Genomic DNA, 21,094 nt, shown 5'->3' with positions numbered 1-21,094 from the left:
TACCTCCACTATTCAATACTCTTCCTCTGTCAGCAGGAATTACTTTAAAAGCTTTTACTCCTTGCCTCAAAAATTGCCTCTTGTACTGTTTTACTAAGAGTGTCTCTCCAAAGTAGCTACATATGAAGTGTAATTCATATGTACCTCAGAAAGTATTAAAGACATCCCTTTTAATACTCTTCTTTTTAATGGCAGTAAAGTATTCAGTTATGTGTATGTATAAAGTATAAAGTGTTTAATGTCCCGATTAAAGTATTGATAGAAATTCATTTAATTTTGCTGACATTTGTTAGCTTTGAAGTACCTTCTGAGAAAAGTGATGCTGTTCAACGTAAGTATTAGAAAGATAGTAGGAAGTACTTACATACAGTTTTTTTTTTTTTTTTTTTTTTGCAGTACGCGGGCCTCTCACTGTTGTGGCCTCTCCCATTGCGGAGCACAGGCTCCGGACGCGCAGGCCTAGCGGCCATGGCTCACGGGCTTAGTTGCTCCGCGGCATTACATACAGTTTTGAGGCAGTTTAATATTCTTCTATCATTCTAGATATTATTTTTGAAATTTCCCCTTAAATTGGGCCAGATGTCTGTCTCTATATATACATATACATATATATATTTAATCTGGGTACATAGGTCTTGATTGATACAGAATTATGTGTTACTCTTGACTTCATATACGTACTTTAGCTTTCTTTAATTAGCAAATTACTCTTGCAAACTGAGACTGTTTTGTTTTTTAGCATACACACCACATAAGTGGGGTTTTTTTCTTTACATAGATTTCTAATTTTATGGTTTAATTTCTATTTAGTTTCTTCTAGTTTAACTTTTTTTACATCACAGACCATTTTCTCTCTATTTCTCTATGAAAGTCTTGTTTAATTTAAACTTTAAATGAATTCATACAGAAATCATCAGGTTAGAACTATGGATCATCAATATAGTAAACTAGGGAGCAGCAACCTCTTTGGTCCTGATTGCCAAAAATGCAACATAACCACTTCAGTTGCTACTGCAGGACAAAAGAGAAGGAAAGAAAGGGAGTGAGGCAGTAGAAAAATAGAAGGAGAAAGAGAACAGAAAGGCAGGGGAAATATAGGGAGACATGGTCATGGAGAAGAGTGGTATCGTGGCATCAGCAGTTGCCAGAAGTTACAATCAGTGCAACACACTTTCACTCAACAATGAGCTAGCCTAGAGTCAAGGTGCGGGGGTATAGTGCTGAATGAATGGCAGTTCCTGCTGTCGTGGAGTTTATAATCCTTCAGAGAAATCAATCAATTAAATATTTAATTATGACAAAATGTGATAAGCATTAGATAAAAAGTCAAGTACAGAGTAGTAGAATGTACATCTCTGCTTGACTCCCAACCAGCTTGTTCTCAAGAGCTAAGCATCACCCTAAGAAGTATGAAGTCACACTGTTTTAAAGGGTCTGCCTGTTCTGAGTTCTTTTCAAAGGAAGACAAACCACTCAACATGGTAGAGGACTATATTCTATTTTTATGACCTGTTTTGAAACAAAATTCCATTAAAAAGTATATGTATAGTGCCTTATATCTTAAATGTTGAATGGAAAGAGGAATAGTTATGACTTTAAAGGGAATTTGTGAAATAGTTTATGTTAGGAGGTACTGAGTTCCTTTTCTCTTGAGATACTCAGGCGAAGACTAGATGACTTTCAAGGACATTATAAAAGTAACTTATATGAGTGGGAGGCTGGACTAGGTGGCCTTAATTCTGTGTACTGTGTCACAATATGTAGTGAAAACTTACATTTTCTTCTAGTGTATTATTCTTACAAGACTTTAGAAAACAGTTTAATTACTGTCAGTTGCTTGTCCACGGTCATAATAAATGCATACATGTTATTTTATTGATTTAAGATGGGGAAACTATATGCGTAGATTTTATTTTAAAGTATACCAAAGACTTATGGATTACTGTGCAAGGGAGTTTTAGGCCAGTTCTGGGACTTTAAGCTAATAACTGTTGTTACAAACCTCCCATTATATATTACATAAAGAAAAAATTGATTGTTGGGTAGATCTTTGACTTGGATGTTACAATGTGTGATGTTTTAAGGGTAAAGGACCATTGTAGAAGATGATATCTAGGGGGAGGCAGGTCTGACAAAAGAGCCAAGGTGAGGTTCACATGATTATAGCAACATCAAAGAGTTGTTTTTTAAGACTTAATTTAGACTTAATTTCAGATCTCAGTAATATAAATCTAATTTTTCCATTTATTTATTGGGGGATTTTAAATCAGCTATAGTGACTTCTTCAGAAGGATATATTAATTAGATTTCTATAGTGGTAGTTCTAAATGGATTCAGAAGAGGGAAAATTCTTGAAGAGCACTTTTTCTCATTTATATTTTCACCTTTATACTCACTTATGAATATGCCATTGACCTTTTTAGTATTTAGCAAGAACAATGTATTTAGCTGATTTTAACTGGCTTTTATAGTTAAATTATTGATAGTTATGTTATATTGCCCTGTGAAACAAAACAAAACAAAAAGCCAAGCAGTCCTTCCAATTTTCCTGTGGTACAGTAACATTGAAAAGAAATCACTCCCTACTTTCTTAGTACAGTACTGTGGTATCTCTGGAATGTGATGGATTTATCCTTTCTTTTCCACGTCTTTTATTATCATACTCTACATAGTAAATGTTTCTAAAAGGATGTCTTTGGGGTTATCTTTAAGATTGAAGATGTTTAACTACAATTTTATATATATATATGGATTTTACATATATTGCTTATTATGATTTTTCTTTCTTAAACTTTATTTTTACATGACATCTCTCATTGGAAAGGGGGTTTTTCAATACTCATTTCAAGCAGTTTCTCAACATGTATGTAAAAAAAGCAGTTTTTTTGCCCTTGAATTTGAAAAAGAAAAGGCATTACAGGATTAGTTGTGGACTTAGGTTTTTAATGCTTTGATTAAGAATTTGAATTTTAATTTGGAAGAACAGCAATAGTATTAGTAGTAATTGACAGTGTTAGTAATTATAGTATTTAGTAGAGGTCATAGCAGCCACACTAATAATAGTAGGAGGAGGATGCCTGTATTTGGCAGGTAAGAAAATAGTTTAGAGAGAAGCAATATCTTGGTAGTGGCTGAGCTGCAATTAGAAACCAGGTTTGCCAACACTTTGTTTTTTTCCGTAATACTATACTGTCTCAATCTGATGTTTGAGATCATGGCTGTGAAAGTGCTTTAATGATAAAGCGTTAGGCAAAGATGAGGTGTTGGTTTAATATAAAATGAACTCTGGCCTTAGTTGACTAAAATGGGGAATGTGAAATGATCAGCATGTTTTGGCAAAAGGCAGGAGAGATAAAACAATTGAAAGTCAAGTATGGTATGTTGAAACACTATATGTCACCCATTTAGTACAGAGTTTTGTGGTTGGGTTGTGATTGTGACATTAGTGGTTCCCGACCCTTATTTCCTTGTTGAACTCCATGACTTCTGGGCATGCAGATATTGCAAGATGGTAACCTTTTTCAATCTCAGACTATTTTGTCTTTTATACTCAAGATTGATGTATTTTTCAGTTAAAGATGATTAAGAACGCAAAACTTTCTTTGGAATAAAGTTAAAACATAGGAATCCCGTGCTCTTGGAACTTAAAATTTTTAGCGTACAAAAAGTAGGACATGGAAATGCTGGACTGTTAAACTGAGAAATAAGTGGGCCCTCTAAATAAATAAACATTTACACCGTGTCCAGAGTGTAGTGTTCATGCCAAGGGTGAAAATGAGTAGGGAACTTACAACAGAAGTGTTGTCACTTTCACTTAGGGAGGGCCCTCTTAGAAGAAGTGAGAATTTTGAGTTTTCTTCTTTCTTTTTTTTTTTTTTTTTTTTTAATAAGGGAGGAGGAGGAAAACATCAGAGCTAATGGGGTAGTTTAGGGAACAGGAGAACTAAATAGTGGGAATATGAAGTTGAGATTAAGGGACTGGAGGATTGAACTGAACAAAAAGTAGGGGGGAAATAGGAGGTAATCTAGGTTGTTTTGTATGTGTTCCTTTAGCTAAATTACTGTTGCTTTGGAGCCCATTATGGGGCTTTTGGGAGAGAAGAAAATGATTCTGAAAAAGCAGGGTAAATTCTAATTTGAACAGCGGCACATGTAATTGATGAACAGGGAACAGTGGTAGAAGTTCATGAAGGAGATTGATGTACCACTATTCTTAGAGAATTTAAATAATTTAAATAGACCTATTACTTATGTAAAAGTACTATTTTTAATTTAGAAAAGTGAGATGTCATGTTTGAAGGGTGAAGTATCTTTTGTACTATTAGACACTCCTGGGATTTATTGCAATTTTTTTCCCTCTAGGGTTTGGATTCAGGATTTGTTCCTAGTGTCCAAGACTTTGATAAGAAACTTACAGAGGCTGATGCTTACTTACAAATTTTGATAGAACAGTTAAAGGTATGGCATTCGATTATAGAATTTATATAAAGTAGTAAATGTTACTGAGCTTGATTTTGAGTAAAAATAGTTACTTGATGTTACTTTACAACCCTTACTGGTTTTTCAGTAGTTTTTAAAGCTAACCTAAACATAATTAGAAGAAAATAAGGCAAGATTAGATTCATATTTTTTAAAGTTGTGTGAAACTGGTAAATTTTAAGTGGCTCGATTTCTAAGGCCATTTTTCATTTTGGGGGAGTTGGGGGATTGAGAGAGTTTACTTCTCTACTTCCTTTATCATTATTAAAATTGTCTCCTAAAATTGTCTCCTTCTTCTAACTCCCACTTTAAAATTAATTACAAGCAAAGCTCCTGGAAAGAACAAGGAGTGTTGATAAACTTGGATGACAAGGCAGAAAAAACTTAGGTTTGAACTGATATTTTAAGTTCTTAAAGTCATATGTTTTCTTTTGCTTGTAATTCTACCAGAGTAATTGATCTTGACTGTTTAAAATAGTTCAATAGAATCTGACTTGATAACAATGCCTTGAAAAAATGTGTTATCTTGTATTTTAGTAAACATTAATTATACATTTAATGCATGTATAAACCATCCCTGGAAGAAATATGTTTGCTTTGCTTTGCTTAGTAAATGTGTACTATGTAGTAAAGGCTTGATACTATAATCATTTTTTCTTAATCCTGTAGCTTTTTGATGACAAACTTCAAAACTGCAAAGATGATGAACAGAGAAAGGTAACTTCTATAATCATGATTTTGACTTTAAAATTTTTGAAACCAAGAGCCTTTTGGAGAAGTAATAGAAGGACCTCCGTGTTTTGACTACTGTAATAGTACTGTTGACCTATTATGATAGTATGCCATATAGATTTCAAGTGGAGTTTTCTGGTGAATTTCTGGTACGGTTTCATAATTGAACAAAAGAGTAACAGAAAATTTTATTATGCTACCCTTTTTGTAAGTACCACCTTTAGGAATAAGTTCTTTCTCTTCAAGTATCATATGTTGAATATTGAAAGTTATTTTATTAAATTTACATGTGGTCACTTCAGATATTAATAAAGCAACCTGAAAAATTTTCAAAATAAACCAGAAGCCACACATGAGGGAACGAAATGAATGTTGCTTTAATTATAGTTCCTCCCTTTGGGTTTCTGACACTACGTTGTAGTTTGCATATTGTTTTCTTTTTTTTTCAATTAACGTTTTTCTTCTCCTTGACTAGATTTCCTGGTGCAGCATCATTTATTTTTTTGCATTTCTGTTAACCACAGCCTTGCATTTGTCTCTTTTACACTTGGTAATAGTAGTAACTCATGTTTAGCTCACCTTCTTAGTTTTGGAATTTAGTCTCATGTCATTTTTTAAACAACTTTGCAAAGTTTAAGGTGATTCTAAAATAAGCATTTAAAAATCACATAGTTGGGCTTCCCTGGTGGCACAGTGGTTGAGAGACCACCTGCCCATGCAGGGGACACGGGTTCGTGGCCCGGTCTGGGAAGATCCCACGTGCCGCGGAGCGCCTGGGCCCGTGAGCCATGGCCGCTGAGCCTGCGCGTCCGGACCCTGTGCTCTGTAACGGGAGAGGAAACAACAGTGAGAGGCCCGCGTACCGCAAAAAAAAAAATAAATAAATAAATAAAATAAAGTCACATAGTGAATCCTATAGAAAAAACAAAAATTGTTTTCAGGTAAGGGATAAAAATGTTTTATATTATTCTTACAAATCTTGAATTGAATCACATGAATTTTATTTGAGGGTGTAATCCATAAAATGTCTGAATTTTTTATTTAAATATTTGATTTAAATTTAAAAGTTTAATCAAAAGCACTCCCCAGCCTGCCTGAACTGATTTAGAGTAATGAGTACATTTTGGTAAAATTCTTTAAATGACTAACCAGTAAAAAACAACAATGATACCTCTTTGTGTTTCTGATAATTTCTGTTTAAATTTATTATTTTTCACAGAAAATTGAAACTCTCAAAGAGACAACAAATGTAAGTTATATGTTTGATAAACTCTGGCTTTGCATTAGAAAGTGCTATAAAATGTTTCTATTTTAAGCTGCTATTATTAATAAGAGCAGTTGAGTTTTTCATTTTTATGCATTTTTACAAGGGTGTTTAAGAATTGTATTATCTTCTAAAGGAATTTAAGTGAATAGAATAATCCCTTTAATTGAATTGACTTCGTGTGCCATTTTATGTTTCTGGTCTTGTCTGTTTGAGACCCTTGGATAAAAGATTTCATCCATGCACAATGTATATTCTCTCTTTTTTATAATTAAATATATTGTGATTTGAGTTTTCTGATCTACTGGCCTTCTGACATTATATAATGGGCTACTAATAAGATTTGTATTTTGATAAAAGCATTTTAAAAACAGACATGGTAGTATTCTAAGTTCACCAATATTTTGATAGGATCCTTTACTCTCCATAATTCCATGAAAGTCTTGAATAGATGTTTTAGGAATTTACATTGGGATTGCCTGCTTACGTACGATCTAAGAATTTGGAAGTTAATCAAATTCACATCACTTTATGTTTGAACTGTATAAAGACCCTTTAGATGTTATTCAGTATAAATTAACAGCTTTTTGGTATTTCCAAACAATTCATAGAATTGCTAATGATAATTTCATTTGACACTATCAGCATGTTAGAACCCACTGGAAATCCAGAGAGGGTAGAGTAGACTTAAACCCTGTATATTTGAACTGACTTTTATATTTTAAGTTTTAGCATTGTATGGACATTTGGGGCAAGATCCTAAAATCAGTGTTTTGTTTTTATAGAGCATGGTAGAATCAATTAAACACTGCATTGTGTTGCTGCAGATCGCTAAAGTAAGTAAATTTTATTTTTGATTACTTTCATTTAATGGGCTTTTAATATTTGGCATTTTTCTCTAATAGCCAAAATACTCAGTTCTGAAATATATTACCTTTCTACAGTAAATTTAAGTTATAGTTTGGCATTACTGGGACTATTGAAAAACCATTGTGTTTGGATGTTACCTTGCCAGCCTGTGCTTGTTTTTGATAAGGTCATTTGTGATGGTGGCTGGGAAGGAGGGGAGCACATTTGAATGACTCACCCTTTCCATTGTCACTGCTTGAAACAGGAACATATTTTGCAAAACCTTTCACAAAAAAGTTTTTCTTAGGAAAAAGGAATTTAAATTTTAGCAGAGCTGTTTTTTCATCCATAATGAAGAGTACAATAGAGATGTGGTTTTTTAAATTGTTTTTTACATATTTTTTCTAGTACTGAACTATTGGGTTGGCCAAAAGGTTCGTTCATTTTTTTCCGTAAGATGGCTCTAGTAGCACTTAGTTGTCTTTAACTTCATTCAAAACAATTTTGTTAGATTGATGTAACAGCTGTCATATCAGCGTGCATTTAAAAAAAGACTCATCAAAATTGGTGCATTTTTGTGGCCATTTTTAATATTAAAGATGGAAGAAAAAAAGCAACATTTTCACCAGACTGTGCTTTATTATTTCAAGAAATGTAAAAACACTGCCAAAACGCAAAAAAAGACATGTGCAGTGTGTGGAGAAGGTGCTGTGACTGATCAAACGTGTGTGTCAAAAGTGGTTTGCGAAGTTTCGTGCTAGAGATTTCTTGCTGGACGATGCTCCACAGTTGGGTAGACCAGTTGAAGTTGATAGCGATCAAATCGAGACATTGAGAACGCTCAATGATGTACCACGTGGGAGAAAGCTGACATACTCAAAATGTCCGAATCAAGTGGTGAAATCATTTGCACCAGCTTGGTTATGTTAATCGCGTTGACATTTGGGTTCCACATAAGTTAATCGAAGAAAACCTTCTTGACCATATTTCTGCATGCGATTCTCTACTTAAACATAATGAAAACGTTCTGTTTTTAAAACAAATTGTCACGGGCGATGAAAAGTGGATACTGTACAATAACGTGGAATGGAAGAGATTGTGGGGCAAGCGAAATGAACCACCACCAACCACACCAAAGGCCGGTCTTCATCCAGGGAAGGTGATATTGTGTATATGGTGGGATTGGAAGGGAGTCCTCTATTATGAGCTCCTTCCGGAAAACCAAACGATTCATTCCAACAAGTACTGCTCCCAGTTAGACCAACTGAAAGCAGCACTTGATGAAAAGTGTATAGAATTAGTCAACAGAAAACACATAATCTTCCATCAGGATAATGCAAGACTGCATGTGGTTTCTTTGATGACCAGGCAAAAACTGTTACAGCTTGGCTGGGAAGTTCTGATTCATCCGCCGTATTCACCAGACATTGCACCTGTGGATTTCCATTTGTTTCGGTCTTTCCAAAATTCTCTTAATGGAAAAAATTTCAATTCCCTGGAAGGCTGTAAAAGGCACCTGGAACAGTTCTTTGCTCAAAAAGATAAAAAGTTTTGGGAAGATGGAATTACGAAGTTGCCTGAAAAATGGCAGAAGGTAGTGGAAAAAAACGGTGAATATGTTGTTCAATAAAGTTCTTGGTGAAAACGAAAAATGTGTCTTTTATATTTACTTAAAAACCGAAGACACTTTTTGACCAACCCAATACATTAATAAACCACTGCTTTGATTACTGTTCCTTATTCATGAAATTAAAACATATTTTGGATTATTGTGGTTGGTTAACAATTTCATGGATATTGCCTGCTTTTCTGAAAAATTTTGGTGTATTCAACCTAAATATGTACTTGAGTGCATGACATTTTGAGAAACAAGAATTTAGTGTTTGAAAATAAGTATTAAAAAATTTTTTTTTCCATTGACTACCTCTGTATTTCTAGCCAGTGGCTAGAAGCAGGTGGGCAGCAATTCAGCAACCAGTTTTGGAAATGATGTTTGAGTTTTTAATTATTTGGCCTATTTTACTTATTCAATTGCATATACTTGTTTGCCTAATAATGGACACTATTTTCCTAGCATTGTTAATGACACAATAGTATAGAAAAATGCATTTGCGCTTAGATAGTATGGATATTCAGCTTGTAAGTTTAGGGGTGAGGGGAAGTATCATTTTCTTTTGAGGCCAGATTCAGTATTAAAGTGTCAGAACTTAAGGGCTTGTGTTCATTTTCTAGGTATTTTTGACCACTATGCCTGATTTCCTATGTATGTGTCTAAATTCTTCCATCTATTTTTGCGCATCAGAATACATTCTAAAGCTTAAGAAGGGGGAGTATAGGGTTGGAGGCACAGAAGGGTTAAGGTTTTTATTTTGGTTTTCTTTACTGTGAAATTACATGGGTGGGTTGGGGCCACCTGCAGTTACCCAGAAGCTTATATACAAATAACCAGTAAACTACATTAAGCCCAGTGTGAGTAGGTAGGTATTTTAGGGATTCAACAGTGCCTTCTCTAGAAGATTGAGGAAGTAGAAGAGCTGATAGTGTTCAGGCCAATTTGGATCATCTCTACAAATCAATCAGGTCTTTAGATAGTTGTAAAACAGGGCAGCCTAGCCTCTTTCAGTAGCTCACCATTTAGCCACCCAACAAGAACATTTTTGGTGTTCTGTCTTTGGAATGAGTTACAATTCAAGTTACTAAAACTTCTTTCTAGAAATTTCTACAGTTAAGTCAGTACCTGCTACCGTCTGTTTTAGCCCAACTTAATAGACCTGCATTTCAAGGTCCTTCAGAATGGGTAACATGGATCAAGTAAATGGAGTTTGGCTTTTTAATTTTTTCCAGAAATAATTTCATTGTTAAGGCTTTTTATGTATAGATACATCCCTCAAATTATATATATATATATATGTACCCTATATGAACTTTGTGTATTTTTAAACAATTTAAGTGTAAATGAGACCATGTCACTTGCCTGCTCAAATCCCCTTATTGGTTTCCTACCTCCCTTGGAGTGGAATCTAAGTTACTTAACCATAACTTCATGTCATGTGAGCCGTCACTACTCCCTCACCTCACCTTGCTTGATCACACCATTTTAACAACATCAGCCTGTTTTCTTTTTCTCAGGCCAAACTTTTTCTGCTTCAGGGATTTGTATTTGCTTTCCCCTCTGCCTAGAAGGCATTTCTTCCAGACTTCCAGGGTTCACACCCTCACTTTATTCAAATTTCTGCCCACATGAAATCTCTTTGGAGAGACCTTGCTGACCACTCTATCTAAAATAATCTCTGCCCTCCCAGTAGTTTCTTTTTCTTCATGGTCTTACATCATTAGCCATATTTACATGGTATCCTGTTTATCGTCTGTCTATACCTGACTATAATCTCCATGAGGACTTTGTCTTAGAATGCTTGCACTGCCATAACAAAACACTGCAGACTGAGTGGCTTTAACGACAGAAATTTATTTTCTCACAGTTTTGGAGACTAGAAGTCCAAGATCAAGGTTCTTGTTAATTTGGTTTCTGGTGAGGACTTTCTTCCCGGCTTGTAGACAGCCACCTTCTCACTATGTCCTTACAGGACCTTTCCTTGGTGGTACACACTGAGAGTGAGCATGAATGAGAGCTCTCTTGTGTCTCTTCTTAGAAGGACACTTACTGGATTGGGGCCCCACCCTTAGGACCTTATTTAATCTTAATTTACTTCCTTTACTCCAAATACAGCCACACTGGGGTTAGGGCTTCATTATCTGAATTGGGGTGGGGGGGCCCACAAACATTCACTCATAACACCACTGTATCCTCAGTGCCTAGAACAGTTGCCTGCCACAAAGTAGGGGCCTGATAAATAATTGCGAATTTTGAATGAATTTTTTAACACATAATTTTTTTAACATCTTTATTGGAGTATAACTGTTTTACAGTGGTGTGTTGGTTTCTGCTTTACAACAAAGTGAATCAGTTATACATATGTTCCCATATCTCTTCCCTCTTGCGTCTCCCTGCCTCCCACCCTCCCTATCCCACCCCTCTAGGTGGTCACAAAGCACAGAGCTGATCTCCCTGTGCTATGTGGCTGCTTCCCTCTAGCTATCTATTTTACATTTGGTAGTATATATATGTCCATGCCACTCTCTCACTTCGTCACAGCTTACCCTTCCCCCTCCCCATATCCTCAGGTCCATGCTCTAGTAGGTCTGTGTTTTATTCCCATCCTACCACTAATCTCTTCATGACATTTTTTTTCCTTAGATTCCATATATATGTAACACATAATTTTTAATAGTTGCGTGGTTTAGTATTTCCACTATATGTATGATTTTTTTATTTATCATCCTTATGAATTAATCTTCGCATGATCAGTCAATTTGTGATTAAGATATACAGTTTTTAAATAATAGTGAGAGGCAGCATTACATTTTTTTTTTTTTTTTTTTTTTTTTTGCGGTACGCGGGCCTCTCACTGTTGTGGCCTCTCCCGTTGCGGAGCACAGGCTCCGGACGCACAGGCTCAGCGGCCATGGCTCACGGGCCCAGCCGCTCCGCGGCATGTAGGATCCTCCTGAACCAGGGCACGAACCCTTGTCCCCTGCATCAGCAGGCAGACTCTCTACCACTGCGCCACCAGGGAGGCCCTTCCAGCATTACATTTTTAAGAGCATGGACTCTGGAGCCAGATCGTCTGGGTTTGAATCCTTGTTCCACTGCTTGAGCAAATTTATTTATCCTCCCTGTGCTTTGGTTTTCTCCTACATAATAGGAATAATAATAGTATCTGTACTCTTGCTGATAGTGTGAAACTTAAATGAATTAGTGTTTGTAATGCTCTTAGTACCAAGTATAGAATTAGTCCTAAATAATTGTTAAATTAAAAAAACTTTTTATTAGGACATAAATTTTAAAGCTACAGAATGGCATGTTGGTAAAATTTTGAGAACTTCCATCTAACACTAATGGGAATATAAATTATTTTAGTTACTTTGGAAGATTATTCTGCCCTGGCAGGTTAATAAGATTTTGGAATCAGCTACTTTTAGAAGATGTATTGTCATCTGAGACCCCACAGGGATGTGGCCCCAAAAAAGAAAAAAAGAATGTAGCTAATTTGATACCTTTCTTGTTTTGGGTTGATTTAGTTTTAGGTTCTTAGAGGCAGCATGCTATAGGTAGGATTTTAAGCTCCTTCCAGCTTTTTGTCTTTTTTTTTTTTTGTGGTACGCGGGCCTCTTACTGTTGTGGCCTCTCCAGTTGCTGAGCACAGGCTCCGGACGCGCAGGCTCAGCGGCCATGGCTCACGGGCCCAGCCGCTCTGCGGCATGTGGGATCTTCCCAGACTGGGGCACAAACCCGTGTCCCCTGCATCGGCAGGCGGACTCTCAACCACTGCGCCACCAGGGAAGCCCCAGTTTTTTGTCTTTGATTTTAATTCTCATTCCCCAAACCTTCCCACCTGCCTAAATGATTAGTGCATTGGTTCCCAAAGTTTGCTGCACATTAGAATCACCTGGGAATCTTTTAACAATTCTGATGCATGGCTCCCATTCCCAGACATTCTTGTTGTAGTTGCTGTGGTGTGTCCCCTGGGCATTGGGGTTTTTCAACTCCCTTGTTGATTCTGATGTGTAGCAAAGTTTGGGCACCACTTGGTTATTGGGATTTTCAGGTAAGCTGTGTTAGCTCAGATGACTTCATTCTTCCTTTGTACCATAGATAGAGACAGCAGTGTACCACTCATGGGGAATTGCAGAGGAAGTGAGGAGGGGAGGGAGCAGAGTGAAGATAATCTGGGAGACAGACCCCTGCAGCTGGGGACTTGACCAGTTTTCTTCATTAAGATTAGGTGATATGACCAGATGTCACAACTTACATAAGCAAAGGAAATTAATTTTAATAATGTATTTTATTTAACTCATTATATCCAAAATAATACCATTTCAACATGTAATCAATATAAAAATTCATTCATTAATGAAATACTTCATTTTCTCTCCCTCCCTCCCTCTCTCCCTCCCCCCCCCCGCCCCCCCGGGCACTAAGTTGTCACTATCCTGGTTGTCTTTTGCACTTTGAATTAGCCACATTCAGGTGCTCAATAGCCACATGTGACTAGTGGCTTCTAAACTGGACTTCCCAAGTCTAGATTATCGTTTTAGAACTGAGTTGTCTGACCATAGATACTTTTAAACTAGAATGTATGTTTAAGTTATCCTTGGATCCCAGGTTCTCTCCCTAGAATGTTTTTCTGCATAGACTTTTTTGTTTATATCAGTGTTCATTAATTTCTCATCAGACTTCTTTTAAACCAGGTTTATTGATGTATAATTTACATACCATAAAGTTCACTCATTTAAAGTTTATACTTTGGTGGTTTTTAGTACATTTACAAAGTTATGCAGCCATCACCATAATATAATTTTAGCACATTTTTATCACCCCAAAAAGAAACAACATACATATGAAGAAGTCATCCCCTATACCTCTTTCCTTCACTTACCCTTGCCTTTCCTCCAATCCCTGGCAACTACTAATCTATTTTCTGTCTCTAGACTTGCCTATTCTGGACATTTCATATATTTAGGATAATACGATATGTGGTATTTTGTGACTGGCTTCTTTCACTTAGCATAATGTTTTCAAGGTTAGTCCATGTAGTAGCATGTATCAGGACTTAATTCTTTTTTATTGCTGAATAATATTCCTTTGAATGATATACCACATTTTGTTTATCCATTCATCAGTGGATGAACATTTGGGTTTTCGTTTTCTGACCATTATGAATAATGCTGCTGTGAACACTTGCATATGATGTTTTTGTGCGAGGACGCATGTTTTCATTTCTCTTAAGTGTATACCTAGGAGTAGAGTTACTGGATAACATGGTAACTCTATGTTTAACTTTTTGAAAAACTGCTAAACTACTTTTCAAAGCAGCTGCACATAATATTTCCACTCATAATGTGTAAGGGTTCTTTTTTTTTCAACATCTTTATTGGAGTATAATTGCTTTACAATGTTGTGTTAGTTTCTGCTGTATAACGAAGTGAATCAGCTATACGTATACATATATCCCCACATCCCCTCCCTCTTGCATCTCCCTCCCTCCCACCCTCCCTATCCCACCCCTCTAGGTGGTCACAAAGCACCGAGCTGATCTCCCTGTGCCATGCGGCTGCTTCCCACTAGCTACCTGTTTTATGTTTGGTAGTGTATATACATCCATGCCACTCTCTCCCTTCGTCCCAGCTTCCCCTTCCCCCTGCCCGCGCCCTCAGGTCCATCCTCTACGTCTTGTGTAAGGGTTCTATTTGCCCCACATCCTCACCAGCATTCATGATTGTCTTTTTGATTATAACCATTCTAGTGGTTTTCATTTGCATTTCTTCTGGAGAAATGTCTATTCACATTCTTTGCCCTTACTTTATTTTTTTATTTTTAAGTCTTTATTGAATTTGTCACAACATTGCCTCTGCTTCATGCCTTGGCCTCCTGGCTGCAGGGCACGTGGGAATCTCAGCTCCCCAACCAGGGATCACACCCACACCCCCACACTGGAAGGCAAAGTCCCAACCACTGGGCCGCCAGGGAAGTGCCATGCCCATTTTTCTAGTTGGGGTTTTTAATCTTATTATTGAGTTGTAGGAGTGATTTTCTATATTCTGGATACAAGCGGTATCAGATATATGACTTGCATATTTTTCTTCAAGTCTGTGGGTTGTCTTTTTACTTTCTTGATAGTGTCCTGAGAAGCATGCATATTTTAAATTTTGATGAAATCCAGTTTATCAGTCTTCTATTGCTTTTGCCTTTGGTGGCTTTTCTGAGAAATCGTTGCCTAATCCTAAACAACAAAGTTTTATTCCTGTATTTTCTTTCAAGAGTTTTGTAGTTTTTGCTCTTACATTTAAGTTAATGTATGGTCCATTTTGAGTTAATCTTTGTGGTGTGAGGTATGGATCCAGGTTCATTTTTTGGCATGTGGTTATCCAGGTGTCCCAGTCCCATTTGTTAAATCTCATCAAACTTGAATTAGAAATTTTCTTTCATCACCATAGCATATTTAATTTTTATTTCATGAAATAAGTACATGTATAGGTCCATAATTAAGAGAGCTTTCATTAGACTACATTGCCTTATTAGAAAGATAGGAATATATTTCATGTGTCTTATTGGTAGGCATGGTTTTAAAATACTGACGTCTATAATTCTGGCCAAAAGTCTTCTCAAATTATGTTGTACTGATGTTTTTGTTACTGTCATATTTCCAGATCTCAGTCATGCTTATTTGCTCAAAGAAGAGAGAATAGCCATTGTGTTAAGGAATGAGGGACTTATAACCAGATAAACATATGTTATAATCTAAGTGGGAAGTAGCATTAGACCTTTTCTTTGTTTAATTAACATAATTCAAATTGAAATCAGTTGGATCTCTGGTTTAGTAGTACTTGAGATTTAGCTTTAGCTGACCCTGATAAAAGGCAACTTGCGGTTTACTTACAAAACAAAAGCAATAAAAAGTTTTAAAAAGAAAGATAGGGGGAGGGGGGATGAGTGTAATATGTCTTTTAAAATAAGAGAACAAAATTCCTGAAGTTCATGATGGGAATGGATTGGTAGTAAGGCATTTAATAGTGTGGGTTTGTCTAGATTTGACTCTGTCTTAAAAGATAAACCACAGCAGTAACAAAAATAATAAACCCTGACTTAAAATATCCTGTAGATAGCATGTGTTATTAATTGAGAATATTTTATGGGAAAAATTGTCAGATATTTAAATTTATTTTTTCTTCTAGTTTTATTGAGACATAATAGACAGCACTGTGTAAGTTTAAAGTGTATAATGATTTGACTTACTAAATCATGAAATGATTATCACAGTAGGTTAGTGAACATCCATTATGTCATATAAATACAAAATCAAAGAAATAGAAAAAAAATTTTTGTCCTTGTGATGAGAACTCTTAGTATTTACTCTCTTAACCAGTTTCATATATAACACACAGCAGTATTCATTATATGTATCATGTTGTACATCACATCCCTAGTACTTACTTATCTTAAAACTGGATATTTAAGTTTATTTTAAATTATACCAGAAGTAGAAGTGGTGGTTTTCTTAGATAATATAATGTACTGTATCAGTAATGTATTGCTATATAACAAACCAACCTAAGCTAAGTATCTTAAAATAGCAGCAGTCATTTATTTTGCTCACAAATCTGCAATTTGGTTAGGCCTCATGACTTATTTCTGTTTCATGCAGTGCCACCTGTGGTGGCTTGATTGCAGGGGCAGGGGTGTATGTGTTGAAATGGGGAGGCCAAAGGATCCACTTTCAAGATGGCTCACTCACATGCCTGGGAAGTTGAGCTGGGGACCTAGGTGCTCCTCCGTATAGTTCTCTTTCCAGCTGCTTGTCCTTTCTCACAGTGTGGTGGTTGGGCTCCAAGAAAACAAGGTAGAAATTTCTGGCATTTCCATGACCTGTTCTCAGAAGTCACACATAGTCACTTCTGCTATGTTTATTGGTTAGGGACAGTCACGGAGTTTCAAGGATAGGGGCTATGAACTCTACCTCTTGTTGGGACCATTTTTGGAAAATTTAATCTACCACATGTATTTCTTTCCACTTATTGCCACTTACATATATTTCTTTCTAAGAAATTCTTTGGAAAAGTCAATTTTAGAAATTAGAAATTTAGAAATTAATGGGGAAAACTAAAAGTAAATTAAAATATCATCTGAGCAAGAAACTTTAAAATTTCTCTCTCTGTGTAGTTCTCAAGATTTTATTTTCAACTGTGTCTATTAAAAATAACTGAAACTTTGGATATTGTAAATATATAGTTAATTCAGTTGTGCAAATCCCAGCATGAATTATGGACTTATCAAAATGCTTTTATTCTCAAGGATATGCAAAGTATATGCACTGGTGTTGGCAGTTTGCAAGACCATCCCTAGGTTTGGTGATTTGCTTGGAAGGCACAGCTTGTAGTTTTACTCAGCTATGATTTATCACAGCAAAGAATCCAAAGTAAAACCAGCAAAGGAAAAAGGCACATGGGGCAAAATCCAGAGGAAACTAAGGTCCAAGCTTCCAAGAGTCTTCTCCCAATGGGATCATACAGGGTGTGCTTAATTTCTCCAGCAACAGATTGTGACAGCACTTGTGAAATGTCTACCAGGGAAGCTCATTAGAGACTCAACACCTAAGGTTTTTTATTGGGGTTTTTGTCATGTAAGCACTGTTTACCTAGCACTTACCGAGCAAGAGTCCAGATTTCCAAAAGGAAAGCTGGTCTTCAGCATAAACCATTTTGTTTGCTTAAACAGATTAGGTGCAGTGAACTGCCCTTTATGATAGTGAGGTGGTGGGAACCCTCCTAAAATCCAAGTTCCAAGACACCAAGCCAACGGCCAACTTTGTAGGCAGGCTTTTCTGAGGATAGCTATTTCAGGCCTGCTATGTTAATTCTTTAAAAAAAATTACCCCCAAATCTTTAAATTGCTCTTGGTTGTCCCTTCAATCTGTAGATTTCTGAGTAAACTCTGTAGTTAAAGAAAAAGTTACATATAAATGATATATAATTTGGCGGTAAACCAAGACCAAATACTGGTTTCTGTTAAAACTTGAAAACTTCTTGATAGTATGGAGTTAAACTTTAAACAGTTTTAAGTTAAATGTATTGTCTGTGTAATACTAATAGATAGATTATAGTTACAGGAAGAAATATGTTTGGTAACTTTCCACCACTTTCTTCCTTAAATACATCCTTGGAGAAGAGAGGCAAGGCAAAATATCAATAGCATATTAGTTAAGACCTTGAATTCTGGAACTAGACTATATGTGTTGGACTAGACACTGTAGACTAGAGTAGACACTCTCTCTGTCTCAGTTTTCTCATCTGTCCAATGGGGATAATAATAGTACCTACTTTATAGAGTTGTCGGTGGAACAAGTGAATTAATAATATACAGGCAGACCTTGCTTTATTGCATTTTGCAGATGCTATCTTTTACAGATTGAAGGTTTGTGGCAACCTTGTGTCAAGCAAGTCTATTGGCGCCATTTTTGCAACATTATTTGCTCACTTTGTGGGTTTGTCATATTTTGGTAATTCTCGCAATATTTCAAACTTTTTCATTATTACTGTATTTGTTATGATGATCTGTGAGCAGTGATCTTTGATATTACTACAGCTCACTGAAGGCTCAGATGATGTTTAGCATTTTTTAGCAATAAAGTATTTTTAAATTACATACATTGTTTTTTAAGACAGTGCTGCTGCACACTTAATAGGCTACAGTATAATGTAAATATAACTTTTATATGCACTGGGAAACCAAAAAATTTGTGTGACTTGCTTTATTGCGATATTTGCTTTATTGTGGTGGACTGGGACCAAGCCCGCTATATCTCCGAGGTATGCCTGTACGTAAAATACCTGCCAGGTTGTAAGCATTAGCCCCTGTATCATTTTGTGGATATGGTGATTATGGTTACTGAAACGAAAATCAGACCATCTATTTAGAAAGTATTGATATACTTCTGGGCCCAGCAGCCAGATATGGGAAATTATGTCTACCCTGAGTTTTTAAGGGTATATGATTGTCATACCTTTGCAGTACGGTAAGAGTTTGGGGGTTGTGGAAAGTTGGCATAATCTACTGTAAAGTTAAACCCAGAAATACTCAGGATCGTTAATCCTAAATTAATATATCTGCTTTCAATCATTGATACGGATGTGACTACACAGTTCAATAGGATATTTCTACAAAGAATTTAATTAAATACCTGTATAGGAAAAAAATTGCCATACCCTTGGTTAGAATTATGTTTGGCTAGGAATGGACCAGTGAAATTACTATCTTAGTGGAAGCAGAGTAGTAGTTTTCTAACGTTGTTGCTTACACGATAAAATAAGTTTTCTTACTAGGGAAGAAAGTACACAAGAGGTTACTTAAATGAAAGAATTAAGTTAATATTTTTAACATTTCTCCTTAAGGACCAGTGTAATGCGGAGAAGCACGCAGATGGAATTATAGTAAGTTTAATCTAATCTTTGTTCCCCTTTACTTCTGCAGAGCATTATAACCAGTTATGTCAGGAGAAGCCTGAATTTCTACTCATTTTTAAACACAAATTCCTCTTTTTACCTACTCACTGTCCTTTGTTTGTTGACTCTTGCAATTTTCCTTGAGCTCTTAAAGTTGGCCATCTTTCAGCAATCATTTGGAGGGGAAATGTCAATCTTAAAATTTTGTTGAGTCTTGATTCTTACTGAGTCACCTTGCATGTGTTAGCTTGAAGGGTTAATCATGGTATATAAATGCAGCTTTTATGACTAAATAAGGCATAACTCACAATGCTACATTTCTTGTCCAACTTCTTTTTTTCTAATGAAAGCAGAAGGGGAGGGGTACAGTATTGAAACATCTTAATTTAACTATATGGTTATAGGTTTCTATTAATTTCTTATCTTTATTTTTAGATTTTGTGTATTGTGTTAACTGTCATTGCTACTGTGGTATATACTGCTTTTTTGTAGGAACAAGTTGCAACATGAATTCTTCCACTTATAGCCATTTTCTATTCTTTCCTCCCCTTGGGTTTTACTCTTCCCTTACATTCAACTTACCCACCAAAAAGAAAAGAACATTTTATTGGAAATAAAAGTTAGAATTTAAAGGTTTGCAGTTTAAGCTCCCCTAGTTTTATGGTAGATGTGTGACTTGTATTCAGACTGTATTTCTGAAGAAGGAGGCAACCTTTTTTTGTCTGAGGCTTTACAAATGCCGGCTTATCTGAGATCTGGAAACTCATTTTCTAAATCTTGAAAACCATCTTATGATTATATTTGAAAGGATGAGCATGTTATGTTTATATTTGGTTTAAAATGAAACATAAGTTAAATATCTATGTTTACATATTTCTTAAGAAAACAGTAAGAGAAACATTTTTAAAATTTGAATTAAACACATTGGAATTTTTGTTTTTCTTCAGTGTGAGTTCATAGTTTGAGCCATGGTGATTTAATACAATTATGTGATATAATTACAATATAATATAATACCTCTTCTGAGATATCAATTAAGATTATAAGCCTCATGGAAAAAGACTGTGTATGTGGTCTAGCATTTCATGGTTCCCAAAGACCCTAAGGAAAATTAATGATGGCAGTTATTTTTATCTCTTTTCTCTCAAAGCAAATCAGTTACCTTTTATTATGTTAAACAGTAGTTTTATAAAGCATACTAAAAATGTTTGATCATTTGTAGTTAAAAACATCTAGATAGTTTATACTGATAGAAAACCTAAACTTGTAGAAAACAAACATATTTGAATCATTTGATCAGGGACTATAGCATTTTTCCTTAAGAGTTTTTATTTTTTAAAAAGGCACTGTTCATGGTTTAGGCCTTGGACCCAGACTGCTAAGACCTAGCCCTGCCACTTACTATCTGTGACCTTAGGCAAGTTACTTAACCTTTGAGTCTTTGTTTCCTCATCTATAAAGAAAAGTGACTTCTATCTCAGAGGATTGTTGTAAGATAGTATGCACATAGTACTCAATAAATGTTAGCTATACATACATAAATGTATATATAATTGTATTTTATATTGTATTGTATGAATTTTATTAATTTTACAACAGATTAGGGTTTAGGATTGTCATTTGTTTGTACTTCTCAAGCTCTGCACATTCTTTTTTAAAGCAAGGCTTAGAATGTTATTTGACATTTTTTAGCCTGAAGTTGGTTGACCTTGG

The 21,094-nt window shown here is 35.7% G+C and overlaps 1 protein-coding gene across 17 annotated transcripts in view; it reads left to right on the top strand.

Annotated features, from left to right (window-relative positions):
- Positions 1-21,094, top strand: part of OSBPL9 (oxysterol binding protein like 9) — a 177,604-nt gene that overhangs the window by 128,575 nt on the left and 27,935 nt on the right. For 10 of the 17 annotated variants that reach the window (XM_059064077.2, XM_059064067.2, XM_067007948.1 and 7 more), the window contains 4 exons: positions 4,363-4,458; positions 5,149-5,196; positions 6,431-6,460; positions 7,261-7,311. In XM_059064077.2, coding sequence (XP_058920060.1) covers positions 4,363-4,458; positions 5,149-5,196; positions 6,431-6,460; positions 7,261-7,311 — 225 coding nt within the window. Of the gene's footprint in view, positions 1-4,362; positions 4,459-5,148; positions 5,197-6,430; positions 6,461-7,260; positions 7,312-19,330; positions 19,370-21,094 lie in introns of all 17 variants that reach the window. The other 7 variants (XM_059064059.2, XM_067007938.1, XM_067007906.1 and 4 more) reach the window with 1 other exon arrangement.

The sequence above is a fragment of the Kogia breviceps genome, chromosome 1 (assembly GCF_026419965.1).
Source record: "Kogia breviceps isolate mKogBre1 chromosome 1, mKogBre1 haplotype 1, whole genome shotgun sequence".
Classification (NCBI taxonomy): domain Eukaryota; kingdom Metazoa; phylum Chordata; class Mammalia; order Artiodactyla; family Physeteridae; genus Kogia; species Kogia breviceps.
Note: the sequence above shows the minus strand (reverse complement) of the source record. Positions and strands in the feature narration are given on the sequence as shown.